General features: G+C 40.5%; 1 protein-coding gene across 3 annotated transcripts in view; it reads left to right on the top strand.

The window, feature by feature from the left end:
- Positions 1-14,346, top strand: part of skap2 (src kinase associated phosphoprotein 2) — a 415,888-nt gene that overhangs the window by 264,653 nt on the left and 136,889 nt on the right. For all 3 annotated transcript variants that reach the window (XM_068059114.1, XM_068059126.1, XM_068059144.1), the window contains exons 8-9: positions 3,970-4,033; positions 10,596-10,721. In XM_068059114.1, coding sequence (XP_067915215.1) covers positions 3,970-4,033; positions 10,596-10,721 — 190 coding nt within the window. The remainder of the gene's footprint in view (positions 1-3,969; positions 4,034-10,595; positions 10,722-14,346) is intronic.

Here is a 14,346-nt window from a genome sequence, read left to right as displayed (position 1 = left end):
GGCTTTCCTTAATTAATCTACATTTGTCCAAGTGAGTACTAATTTTGTCCTGAATTATCGTTTCTAAAAGCTGACTGGACAAAGCAGCAAGTGCAGCCAAGAAGAAGTAGTTGTGAGAGCAGTAGCAGCTTTTGACGGTGTAAGTTCAAGCAGAAAAGTTGTAGTGAAGTTGTTTTTGCTGATTTATGGGGATTCATGGAAAGCAGGGAAGTGAAGGATTGACAGTGAAGAGGCAAAGGTAAAGTCCTGCGGGACTGTAGATAATAAATGTAAATGGGAGTCTTAGTTTGACAATTCTGATGAGATCATTACACTTCTTTCTTACCTGCAGTCAGATCCTGAAGATAATGCTGCATGCATTCACATAAGCTACCTCTTGCCATGCCCATTTACTAATTTGCCTTGGCACCCACTCACCGTCTAGAGGACCTTTTTTCTCTCCTAAACTTCCTCTGCTAGTCTCTCCAAGGCTGTAGCTGAAACACTGGGGCCCTGATAGAACTCTACTTGTTCCCATCCATTGTCCTACAGCTTGATAATATGACCTCCTTGCTTTGACCACAAAGCAATGCTCCTGTAACACTATAAGAATCTATAGTAGCCTTCCGTTTCTCACCACCTAATTGCTGAGCTATCGAAGGGCAATGTGTTTCATATTGGGTGTTCATATCACTCATGCAAATGAGGAGCAACTCAAAAATTGGGTTGGGCCCCCATCGAAACTTCCAGATTGCTGTTCCTCTCACTCCATCCACCTTCTGCTGATTTCCTGCCATGAGACCAATGTCCTCCCATTTTTCCCCCCTCCCCCACCAAATGAAAACTTTTTAATTAAGAACTGAACAGTTATTTATTTTTACTTTACAAATGGTGACCTTATGCCCTTGAGAGTAGAATGATCCCCTTTTTCTTCCAGCCACACAGTTTATGACTCTATTCACAGGCACTAATCTTCCAGCTTGTGGGCTGGAGCAGACAGATTTTTGCTGGTAAGTAACTAAAGCAATTTAAATTCATGTCGTGGTCTCATTTTAAACAGTGTATTCTGTGATGTTTTCTTGTCACCTATTTGCATTGGAATTAATAGCACCTATTAGTGTAATGCTGCAGCTCTATCTTAACAAGTGTTAAACTTTGCTATGGGATAAACTTGGTGTGAAAATATTAATATAAAGAGAACATAAAGGATCATCAGCTAGTGAAAACTGATGTTTGGTTTGGTATACATAAAAGAAATCTGGGCTCCGCACATTAAATCCTCAGAGAAGATTACTTTAGGAATTGCATATCTTGAATCCTCTTGATGCACATTCCCTTGTGTATAAAAAGGAGTGGTGGTTGAGTTTTCCGATAGATTAACAAATGCTGTTGATATTTGGGGATTGAGTTCCTTGTCACCGTACGTGGATGTTCAAATTGTGGAAAGGCAATTTTAGCTGCATCTGGTCAAGTGTATTAAACTCTTACCATTTCTTAATACATTGATACAGATGCTAAGCTACTTTATATTAAGCTGGTAATAGTTTCACATCCCAGAAGCTGAACGTGTTTGTCTAGATGCTTTGCACTGCCAAATATTAGCATTTTCATCTGGGTACTACTTTCTACAAACCTGAGCCTCCGTGATGTGATGGTATATGCTCAACCCTACTCTGTTGCCAAATATGTCTGACAGGTTCCAAGTAACCTTGAAATACCATGGTGTTCACCCAGTGATAATCAATGGGACCCACTGGCCTGGATTTTGCAGTTAGTGGCGAAGTAATGGCACCTAGATCTAGTGATTTCAAGCGTGGTTTTCACTTTCCCAGTGGCAATTTAAATCTGGTGCTGAGTCAGGGGCATTCCTTGGCGTGCAGCAGCAGTGATGTCAGCAAGCAGGTAAGCAGCCCATCACATCTAAGTATCCACACACAGCAAACCAGGAAGTTAAAAACACTTAATATCCTTAACCTATAATTTAAGTTTTCAGATAAACAGCTGATTATGATTGGATTAAAGTACAAGCTAAAATAAAGATGAACAAATATTATGTGGAATTTATCCTCATTTTGAAGAAATTTGACGTTCCGCAAATGTAAAATTAGCTTCTCAGAGCTAGTGAGGGTGTTTAGCAGTAATTAGGAAGTTAGCATAATGTTAAAAACCCAGTTACATCTCATTCAACAAGGTCTAACTCTTTCAAGGGATTTTATAGTGAGACTAAAGGAAGAGCTTTTAAGAGTTCATGTCAGTTCAGTTGATTTCCATTGACAGCAGTCTGGGGTTCCTCAGTAGCGCACCCTCTGGAGAAACATTGAATCACTGGCAGCAACTTCTGAATTTCTGCATTATTCTGCACGTCTTTGGACTCCAGAGGTTTCCCTCATCCATGCCTTTGTTGCCTCTAGACTTGACTATTCTAATGCACTCCTGACCTGCCTCCCAAATTCTACTGTCCATGGACTGGAGGTCATCCAAAGCTCTGCTGCCCGTGGTCTAATTCACACCAATCCCCATTCACCCATCATCCCTGTGCTCATTGACCTATGTTGACTCCTGGGTAAGCAGCACCTTGTTTTTAAAATTCTCATTCTTATTTTCAAATCCCTCCATGGCCTCGCCCCTCCCTTTCCCTGTAATCTCCTTCAACCCCACAACCCTCCGAGAGAGGGCGGCACAGTGGTTAGCACTGCAGCCTCACAGCTCCAGGGACCCGGGTTCGATTCTGGGTACTGCCTGTGTGGAGTTTGCAAGTTCTCCCTGTGTCTGCGTGGGTTTTCTCCGGGTGCTCCGGTTTCCTCCCACAAGCCAAAAGACTTGCAGGTTGATAGGTAAATTGGCCATTATAAATTGTCACTAGTATAGGTAGGTGATAGGGAAATATAGGGACAGGTGAGGATGTTTGGTAGGAATATGGTAGTGTGGGATTAGTATAAATGGGTGGTTGATGGTCGGCACAGACTCGGTGGGCCGAAGGGCCTGTTTCAGTGCTGTATCTCTAATCTAATCTAATCATATCGACACTCCTCTAATTCTGGCCTCTTGAGCATCCCCAATTTTAATTGCTCCACCATTGGTGGCTGTGCCTTCAGCTGCTTGGGCCCTAAGCTCGAATTCCCTTCGTAAACCTCTCTGCCTCTCTACTTTGCTTACTCTTTTAGATGTTCTTTCATCTGCCCTAATATCTCCTTGTATGGCTCGGTGTTGTATCTTGCATTATAATGTGAAGCACCTTGGGATGTTTTAATAAATACCAGAGGTGATTGTCAGTTTTAGTGGAGTAATGATGGCGATCGATGACATTATTGTCATCATTACCATCGCAAAAGCTGGACCAATGTTATTTTATGTCTGTAAACAGCAAAGGCAATTCTGTGTGGTACTCTTGTATTCTTAGCTAACAATTTTCTAAAAGTGAGCAAAAGTTTAAACCGATGCGTACGTAGTCTAGAATGATGTTCTTGCTGCCAAAATTCTTGTTAATTAGTTTTGGCATTTTTAACAAAACCAGTAGCAAAATCTTTATAGTGTGAGGAAGTGTAGACAAGACATTTAATGGAATATTTCAATCAGTCAGTAATGATACAGACGGTTAGTGTAATAAGTTCTTACATTTAAGATTTCTGTTGAAAGCCAGTTCATTAAGTTGTCAGGTTGAGTGGCTGATTCTGACAAGGACATTTTTGGAGGGTTGTATATAGCAGTTTAAAGAAAAACATTGATGCTTCTTAATTGCCAAGGGTAAATTTTGTTCATCAGTTTTGCATTTGACATTGATGAAGAGGAGCAGTATTCACATAGTTGCCAGCTGCTGTTCAGAATTTAAACTGTCATCCATTGCTTCAATTACTTAAATTTGTGTAAATTAAACTGAACATAATTCCAAATGTTCTTTCACAGAAAAGACCTGCTGAATATTGGAAGCACAAATTTCTGACAGCATGCATTTCCTCTTCTAAGGTTTAACTTTTGTTTCAAATTTTTCAGTTTGCTGCAGCTTCCTCAAGTGAAGCAGAAGAATGGGTTGAACAGCTTCAATTTGTATTAAAAGGTAAGAGTTGAAACAGATGTGGAATCAAAACATTAGCTTAGGTTGCTCTGCCACTTTCTGCCTGTTTCTGATTGTCGGTGATGTACCCCCTGCTGGTGGACTGGATACATTGGTGTGCAGTGCTAATCACAGAAGCTACCACTCAGTTCTGCTGGACCCCGGATCAACTTAACCCTGGTTTGAATCTGCAGGCAATCACCGCTGCTCTCTACATAACCTTCCAGAATGTCCATTCAGTAATGAAATAAGGTCCTGGGTGGCGAGGGCCTTACTGTAGATGATTTTAATTGGCATCATGGACTTGATGGAAACTTGGCTCATGAGTGATGACACCTTGCCCCTTTTTGAAACCTCCACACATGGCTGTACCACCTATCCTGCCTAAACTGCCGCAGTGCTATGTGGGCCACATCTTGGTCTGTCTCCCTAATCCTCTAGCATCTTTTTGCCTAGTTCCACGCCTCTAGTCTCCTTTAAAATCCTCATTGTCTACTCCCCACCTTACGTTTCTCACCAAGACATCCTCACTTCTTTCCTCCTTTAGTGCCTACATTGAACGAATTCTTGTCTTCATTGATTTCAACCTCCATCTCAACTCACCTTGCCCTTCTCTGACTTCACTGTCCTCCTTTAATCTCTTCATCCACATGAACTCTCAACCATATTTACAGCCACCCCCTCAACCTTGCCATCTCAAATAACCTCTCTATTCTAATTGTCTCATTCATAGTTGAGGCCATCTTGGTTCACTTCCTTATTTCACACCACCATGTCCCCATTTTCACTTCCAATTTCACTTCCTTCTGCAATTGACCCTGGAAAAATTACCCTCCCCAACCCCACTCCCCAAGTCACTTGCAGCAGAACTTTCAAACATCCAAAGATCTAGCCATTGGCACTCCTTTCGTAACGATACTTTTACAGCTATCAATCTGCTCAATCACCACCTCACTTCCACCTTTGATACTCTTGTCCCCAGTAAAACCCTTACTCTCTCCCAATCTGGTCGCTCCCAGTACAGCTCCTATCTTCACTCACTTAAGCCAAAGGGGTGCAGACTTGAATACATATGGCGTATAATTGGTTTAGCCGTTATTTACTTGATCAAGCTGAACTACATCAAGCACTATTAGGCCTTGCTATCCTCTGGCAAACAAGCTCACTACTACAGGATATCCTAGAAAGTAAAGATGACCACTGGCTTCTTTTCTCCACAACCAACCATCTATTTAAAACCCTTGCTCCCTGTCTGCTTATATTTAAATCCCTTGGTTGCCTCAACCCTCCCTTTCTCTGTAATCTTTCCCAGCCTTACGACTCTCCAATTCCTCCAACTCTGACCTCTTGTACAGCCCCACTCCCCGCACCCTTACCATTGGTGGTCATGCCTTCAGCCATGTGAGCCCTAAGCTTTGGAATTCTCTCCCTAAATCTCTCCGCCTCTCTCTCCTCCTTTAAAATTCTCCTTAAGACCTACCTCTTTAATAATGCTTTTTGAACCCCCATCTTAATAGCTCCTTTTTTGGCTCCATGTCACTTTTTGTCTGATTATGCTCCTTAGAATGCTTTACTATAGTAAAGGCCCTATATTAAATGCAAATTGTTGTAAGTTTCAAAATTGTTATGTCGCAGTAATCCATTCCTTTCAAATGGATTACCATAGGTGTTAAAATTGGAAAATCTAGGTCATTGAATGAAAGCTTTCTTAAGGAGAAGCCACTCAATGGGCCATATGGTCTACTCCTGCTCCCATTTCCTGTGTGTTCTTGTGTTAGACAGATTACATAAAATATTTGTTCTTTTTGATATTGAAATTATAAAACAACTATGTGGAAGGTAACTATTGGTAAGGACCATTATTCATTTCTACCAATAAATTAACTGAATTTCTTTTGTAATATTCTGCAACTCACATTGTGTTCTGCTCACCCATTACCACCACCTTCACCGTGTGCTGGCTCCCTATCCACCATGTTAAAATTAAAATTGTCATCCTTATCTACAAATCCTTACTTACTGCCTTATATTCACTCTTGTCCTACGACTCTGACCTTCTTTGTCTATTCCCCCCACCACTAACCTCCACTCCATTATGGTGGGGGCAACCTTCAGCCATTTTGACACCACTCTCAAGAACTCCTTCCCAAACCCTTCTGCCTCTCTCTTTCACTTTCTTGAAATCTATTTCTTTAAGTAGTTGGTCACCTCTTATATAATTGTCGCTGGTAGTTTCTTTTAGTTCATTCATAGGATGTTGGTATCACTGGTAAGGCCAACATTTATTGTCCATCCCTAATTACCCTTGAAAAGATAGTGGTGAACCACCTTCTTAAATACAACTGAGTGACTTGCTAGGCCATTTCAGAGTGCATTTCAGATTCAACCACATTGTTGTGGGTCTGGAGCCACATGCAGGCAGACTGTAAGAGCAGCAGATTTCCTTCCCTAAAGGACATTAGTGAAGCAGTTGGGTTTTTACGACAATCCAGTTAATTGCATGGTCATCATTGCTGATACTAGCTTTTTATTTCAGGTTTTATTTTAATTGAATTTAAATTCCCCAGCTTCCCAGGTTGGATTTCAACTGATGTCTCTGGATTATTAGTCCAGGCCTCTGGATTACAGGTCCAGTGACAAAACCACCATGGCATAGTGTTGATGAAGATAACTCTGCATTTATTTGAGAAGTCCTTTTTCTTTGGCCAGGGAGCACAGTCAGTGAGTAGCATCATCCCATCATTTTGCAATGTACCAAAAATGATATAAGTTTCATACTGGTATCCACAGTATAACAGGAAAAATAAGATTATATAGGCTTTTGCATACTATCATATATTGTCATATAGCAATGTGGCTTCTAAAGCTGCTGGGCTATTAGGTTTCCTTAGGATCTTGATAGCTCCTCTGTACACAGCCTGCCCAGACATTCCCATTTCTGCCCTTGTGGAAAAGGGTCAAAGGGTTAGATTTCCTCCACTATACCAATGGAAATTGGGCAGATTGGTAATGCTGTAGGATTGAAAAATGAGATGGAGAAGCCTATGCCTGTGGGATGGGATACAGAGTGGAGGTACAGTAGGGGGTGATGCACAGTCAAATATAGAAGAGAAACTGAGTCAGTCTGGAAGGCAGAGCAAATATAGGGCTGTTACGGCACAAGTGGAAAATGCAAGGCTGGATTGCATCTGTTTTAATGCAAGGAGTCTTACTAGTAAGGCAGATGGATTGAGGGCATTGATTAGCACATGGCATTATGATATTATTACTATCATAGAGACATGGTTGAGGGAGGAGCAGGACTGGGAGCTCAATATTTGAGGGTATAGAATCTTCAGGCGTAACAGCGGAGGGGGTAAAAGAGGAGGTGGTAGTGCACTGTTGATCAAGAAGTCAATCACTGCAGTAAGGAGGGATGATACCTGAGAAGGTTCCTCAAATGAGGCCATATGGGTAGAACTTAAAGACAAAAAGGGGGCAATCACTTGGCTGGGAGTGTACTACAGACCTCCAAACAGTCAGGGAGACATAGAGGAGCAGATATGTAGGCAAATCTCAGAGAGGTGTAAAAATAATAGGGTAATAATGGTAGGGGATTTCAACTTCCCCATTATCAACTGGGATAGTCTTAGTGCAAAAGGCTTAAAGGGGACGGAATTCTTAAAATGCATACAGGAGAGCCTTTTCAGCCAGTATGCAGAAAGTCCTACAAGAGAAGGAGCAGTACTGGACCTAATTCTAGGGAATGAAGCTGGACAAGTGGTAGAAGTGTCAGTGGGGGAGCATTTCAGGGATAGTGACCGTAACTCTGTAAGATTTAAGATAGTTATGGAAAAGAACAAAGATGGACTGGAAATAAAGGTACTGAATTGGGGGAAGGTCGATTTTATTATGATAAAGCAGGATCTGGCCAAAGTGGACTCGGAGCAACTACTTGTGGGAAAGTCTACATCAGACCAGTGGGAGTCATTCAAAGAGGAAATAGTGAGAGTTCAGAGCCAACATGTACCCATTAAGGAGAAGCGTAGGACCAACAGGTCTAGGGAACCATGGATGTCAAGGGATATGGAGGATTGGATCAGGAAAAAACAGGAGGCTTATGGCAGATTCAGAGCGCTGAAAACAGTGGAGGCACTAGAGGAGTATAGAAAGTGTAGGGGGATACTTAAAAAAGTAATTAGAACGAAGAGGGGGCATGAAAAAACACTGGCGGGCAAGATAAAGGAAAATCCTAAGGCATTTTATAAGTATATTAAGGGCAAGAGGATAACCAAGGAAAGAGTAGGGCCCATTAGGGACCAAAATGGCAATGTGTGTGTGGAGTCGGAGGACGTAGGTGAGGTTTTAAATGATTACTTTTCATCTGTGTTCACTATGGAGAAGGACGATGTAGGTGTAGAGATCAGGGAGGGGGATTGTGATATACTTGAACAGATTTGCATTGAAAGAAAGGAAGTATTAGCTGTCTTAGCGGGCTTAAAAGTGGATAAGTCCCCAGGCCCAGATGAGATGTATCCCAGGCTGTTATTTGGGGCAAGGGAGAGATTACAAGGGCTCTGACACAAATTTTCAAATCCTCTGGCCACAGGAGAGGTCCCAGAGGATTGGAGGACAGCGAATGTGGTACCATTATTCAAGAAGAGTATCAGGGATAAACCAGGTAATTACAGGCCAGTGAGTCTAACATCAGTGGTAGGGAAACTATTGGAAAAAATTCTGAGGGACAGGATTAATTTCCTCTTGGAGCGGTAGGGAGTCATCAGGGATAGTCAGCATGTTTGTCAGGGAGAGATCATATCTAACTAACTTGATTGAATTTTTCGAGGCTGTGACTAGAAGTGCAGATGAGGGTAAAGCAGTTGATGTAGTCTACATGGATTTCAGTAAGGCTTTTGATAAGGTCCCGCATGGGAGATTGGTTAAGAAGGTAAGAGCCCATGGGATCCAGGGCAATTTGGCAAATTGGATCCAAAATTGGCTTAGTGGCAGGAGGCAGAGGGTAATGGTCAAGGGTTGTTTTTGCGAGTGGAAGCCTGTGACCAGTGGTGTACCACAGGGATCGGTGCTGGGTCTCTTTCGATTTGTAGTGTACATTAATGATTTAGATGTGAATACAGGAGGTATGATCAGTAAGTATGCAGATGACACGAAAATTGGTGGTGTCGTAAATAGTGAGGAGGAGAGCCTTAGATTACAGGACGATATAGATGGGCGGAGCTGTGGCAAATGGAATTTAATCCTGAGAAGTGTGAGGTGATGCATTTTGGGAAGACTAACAAGGCAAGGGAATATACAATGGATGGTAAGACCCTAGGAAGTACAGAGGGTCAGAGGGACCTTGGTATACTTGTCTATAGTTCACTGAAGGCAGCAGCACAGGTAGATAAGGTTATTACGAAAGCCTTTATTAGCCGAGGTATAGAATATAAAAGCAGGGAGGTTATATTGGAGCTGTATAAAACGCTAGTTAGGCCACAGCTGGAGTACTGTGTACAGTTGTAAGCATCACACTATAGGAAGGATGTGACTGCACTGGAGAGGGTACAGAGGAGATTCACCAGGATGTTGCCTGGGCTGGAGCATTTCAGCTATGAAGAGAGACTGAAAAGGCTAGGGTTGTTTTCCTTAGAGCAGAGAAGGCTGAGGAGAGATATGATTGAGGTATACAAAATTATGAGAGGCATTGATAGGTTAGATAGGAAGAAACTTTTTTCATTAGCGGAGGGGTCAGTAACCAGGGGGCATAGATTTAAGGTAAGGGGCAGGAGGTTTAGAGGGGATTTGAGGAAAAAAAATTTCACCCAGAGGGTGGTTGGAATCTGGAACGCACTGCCTGAAGTGGTGGTAGAGGCAGGAACCCTCACAACATTTACGAAGTATTTCGATGAGCACTTGAAATGCCATAGCATACAAGGCTACGGGCCAAGTGCTGGAAAATGGAATTAGAATAGATAGGTGCTTGATGGCCAATACAGACACGATGGGCCAAAGGGCCTGTTTTTGTGCTGTATAGCTCTATGACTCTATGCATCTCCATCTCTGAAGCTGAAGCATTACATTTTTCTCTTTGCTTTCCCCCATCCCAAAAGTAAAGAATTTGGCTAACCAATCCTTGAAGCATCCCACCATATTTTTAAATGACAGCAGGGAGATGGGGTTAAAGAAACAGGCTGATTTCACCACCTCTCCACTGAAGTGCATCAGCTGCAGATAACATCAGAAGGGGGCGATGGTACATGCTACGGCAGCAGCAGGAAGACTTGAAATGGGACCAGGCAGTGGTCACCTTCATTGTTGGAGCAAAGGTGCCTGCAATTGATGCATTTTGTAAAAATAAAATGAAAACATTTTCAAGTTGCTTCTGCCCCCGTTGCTAGTTCCTCCTTCTCCTTCCTGGCAATGATGGGGCTCCCTTTGTGTGACATAATTCTACCAGTGCTGCTGTGTTGCTATTGATAAGGATATGTAGAGGAATCAACTGAATTGATTGACATTTTGTTAAATTTTCTTTTCAATTACTCTATTTTTCAGAACCTAACATTTCACCTATTGCTTTGTTAAAAAGACAGAGAATCTGGAGTGATCCCAGTAGATGATGATGAAGGAATGTATGATGATATAGATCCAGAAATTAACAGTGTCAGACCCAACCAAGTGCCAATAGATGAAGACATTTATGAAGTGCTTCCAGGTTTGTGTTTTTAAAATACATTTTGATGATAAAATATTGAAAATGCTCATGAGATATATGAAAATGTTTGGTTATAATGACCAATTCACCAGTTCTTAAGTCTTCAGGCCTACAACCATGGGTCAAAAAAGGTGATGGGCTAACTAGAGAGTTAATTGAATTAGTGTGAGAGAAATTACACTGTAGAGAGAACAAACAGCAAGACTGATGAATGGAGGGAAAACTAGGGAGCAGTATAAGTATTGCTGATGAACTATTGCTCAATGCTGTAAAATAACTTTATTGTGTAATCCAAATAACTTGTCGAAATTTCTTTAGGTTAGAAAGTTGGTGGTAATAATCGCATTACATAAGCGGACAATGGGAAGGAATGTGCTTGTATAGGTGATGGTATGTTTAATGCCTGGTTAGCAATTTGCTCAAATGGAAGGACAAGAAGGTTTCAGAAGAGGCAGGTGCATGTATTAATCAGATCATCAAGCAGAAATAGATGATTGAATATGGTTCCATGTTATTATAGTTTAAATAACCTTTTTAAAGTCACTGAAATATTGTCATGTCAAACACTGCCACTATTATTCAAATGGCAAAAGTAACTTATTAAAATAATTGTTATCATAAACAGTAAATAAAACAAGCAACATATTTAAAAATGTGCCCTGTTTAACAAAGTACCACATAATAGACTTACTAACAAAATTAAAGTCTGTGGGATTAAAGAGACAGTGGCAGCATGATCCAAAATTAGTTTAGGGACAGAAACCAAAGCAGTGGTGAACAGTTGTTTGTTAGACTGGAGGGAATTCTCCAGTGGGGATTCCCCAGGGGTTGGTGTTAGGACCACTGCTCTTTTTGATTATATATTAATGATCAGTAATCATTATATATGATTATATACAGGACATAGACAGACTGGTTAAATGGCAAACACATGGCAGATGAAATTTAAGACAGTAATGTCGCATGATACATTTTGGTCGGAAGAATGAGGAAAAGCAATATAAACCAAACAATGCAATTTTAAAGGGACTGTAGGAGACGAGAGGCTGGGGTGGGTGTGAAAGGGGGCTGTATGTATTCAAATCTCTGCTGGCGTTGGACAAGTTGAGAGGCTGTTAAAGCCTATGGGATCCTTGGATTTATGATTAGAGGACCCGAGTATAAATGCAAGGAAGTTCTGCTAAACCTTTCTAAAACACTGGTTAGACCTCAAGGGTAGTATTGTGACTAATTCTGACACCACACATTAGGAAGGATGTCGAAGCCTTTGAGAGGGTGTAAAGGAGATTTACTAAAATGGTACCAGGGATGAGGAGCCACAGTTATGTGGATAGCCTTGAAAAAGCTGGGATTTTTCTCTTTAGAGCAGAGAAGGTTAAGAGGAGATTTGATAGCGATGTTGAAAATCATGTGGGTTTTCATAGAGTAAATGAGGAAAAACTGTTCCCAGTGGCAGAAGGGTCAATAACCAAAGGTCACAGATTTGACGCGAATGGCAAAATAACCAGAGGCGACATGAGGAAATATCTGTTCAAACAGCGCGTTGTTGTGATTTTGAATGCACTACCTGAAAGAGTGGTGGAAGTAGATTCCATGATAACATTCAAAAGAGAATTGGATGAATACTTGAAGGGAAACTTGAACGGAAAAATAGTTACAGGGTAATGGAAAAAGAGCATGGGAGCGAGACTAATCGGATAGCTGTACCAAAGAGCTGGCACAGGCACAGTGGGCTGAATGACCTCCTCCTGTATCATTCTATGGTTCTATGAAACCAAAATACCTGGTGGAGAAGGCTGATAGAATCTACTTGTTTTTGAAAGAAATAAATGATTCTTATTTTTAAAAAGTGGGCTGTGATTTTATTCATTTAATTTTCAAATCTTAAAATTGACTAAAGCATGGCTTCTAAAGATTTTACCAAATGATTTTTGGACAAAGGAAATCCAGGTTCAGAAGAAGCCAGAATTGGAGGAACAAAGAGTTCTTGGAGTGTTATAGGCCTGGAGGAGCTTAAAAAGATAGGAAGGAGTAAAGCCATGGACAAATTTGAACTGTTGAGCTAATGTAGGTCAGCAAGTATATGGATGATGAGTGACCTAAACTTGATGCAAGTCAGGATTTAGGGAAGCCTGTTCTTAGTAACTACTGTCTCATGGAAGGAAGAACATTTTTTTTCTAACCTGTAATCTTGCTCAGGGCTTATGAATTTTGAATTGGAGTCTTATAGTCCTTTTCTCATTTTCTAGGTTAGGCATCTTTATTGTTTACTTCAACAATATTGGTACTTTTCATTACTTTTTAAAGATTTATATTACATCTTCCCACAATCTTCCTTTCCATGGAAATAATTTTAGTTGCTTGAACTTTCTTCATAATTTGGTCCCCCAATACATCAAAATAGTGTCCTTTCCTGTTATGCACAAGATCATTATTTTGAGTTCCTACGTTTATCAGCATTAAATCCATTTTTCCCAAATCATTTTATCACCAGAAGTGTTCGACTAACCAGCTATAATTATGTTGGTTAAATTATATTTGCTATCCTTCCCTCCTCGGGTACTGCTCCAGAATTTATGGAGTTCTGAAAAATACCGAACAAATGGCACTCAATTTCTAGTATGTAACCAACTAGCCAAAGAGCCTTGTGAATATTTAATCCTTCCTCTTTCTATATAATACATTGTTTACTAATTTATTTGTTTTATGGATCACATTTATTATGATTGGATTATTCTACAGTCCTTGTTGGTGAAGAATCCTTTCAATGTATCTGCTATAACGTTATAATTTGTAATAGTTTCTTTTCCAATTTAATTGACCCACCTGTTCTTTAGCATTCTTATACTATTAACATGTAATTCTACTTCAAGAATAAATATAAAATTGCACCAAAACATATAGATTGAGTCAGTGCATTTTCAGCATTATTATAAATGTATCAAATTCTATTGTAAAACAACCATATGAGTTGGAACTTCTGGATGACTGTAGCAGACTTGCATTGGACTTGAACTAGAGAGCCATTTTTTACTAGCACCTCAACTGGTACCATTTCAGTTCTAGAATTAGTACTGATCTCAATATTTGGAACAGTGCAATAATTTCAGGTCAGCTGGATTTGGCATATGTTTGGCCTGCAGATCATTGTAGATTGATTATCTCAGTCTTTTAAAAACTGCTTACCTTTTTCATAACCACTATATCAAGGCCATTAGTGGACGTTACATTAGGTGTCAGCACAAGTGGATGGAATGTAATCATAGTAGAGGTAGCGCTCTGTGTTTACAATTAAAATGTATTTGAAATAATGCAGTTGGCTGCTTTTGAGTGTCACTTATCTTGGCATTGTTGAATAGTCTATTTTATTTACTTGACAATTACACATTTGGAATATGTCTATAAAAGGCTCAGATTTAATCAGCTTAGAAACATCAAATAGTTTATTTTTACTGTCCTACTGTATCAGAACCTACAGCATATTTCCTCAGAAGTAGTGAGCATTACAAGAATTTACCTTTTCTTTACCATGAATATCCCTCTTCTTTCTCATTTCTGATCCTTGACCTTGGTATGTGGACCATCAATGCTTTAGATCACACTGCTGCAATTCAATTTAGGTAGC

The sequence above is a fragment of the Heterodontus francisci genome, chromosome 2, assembly GCF_036365525.1.
Source record: "Heterodontus francisci isolate sHetFra1 chromosome 2, sHetFra1.hap1, whole genome shotgun sequence".
Classification (NCBI taxonomy): domain Eukaryota; kingdom Metazoa; phylum Chordata; class Chondrichthyes; order Heterodontiformes; family Heterodontidae; genus Heterodontus; species Heterodontus francisci.
The sequence above is the reverse complement of the archived record's forward strand: the minus strand, read 5'-3'. Positions and strand labels throughout refer to the sequence as shown.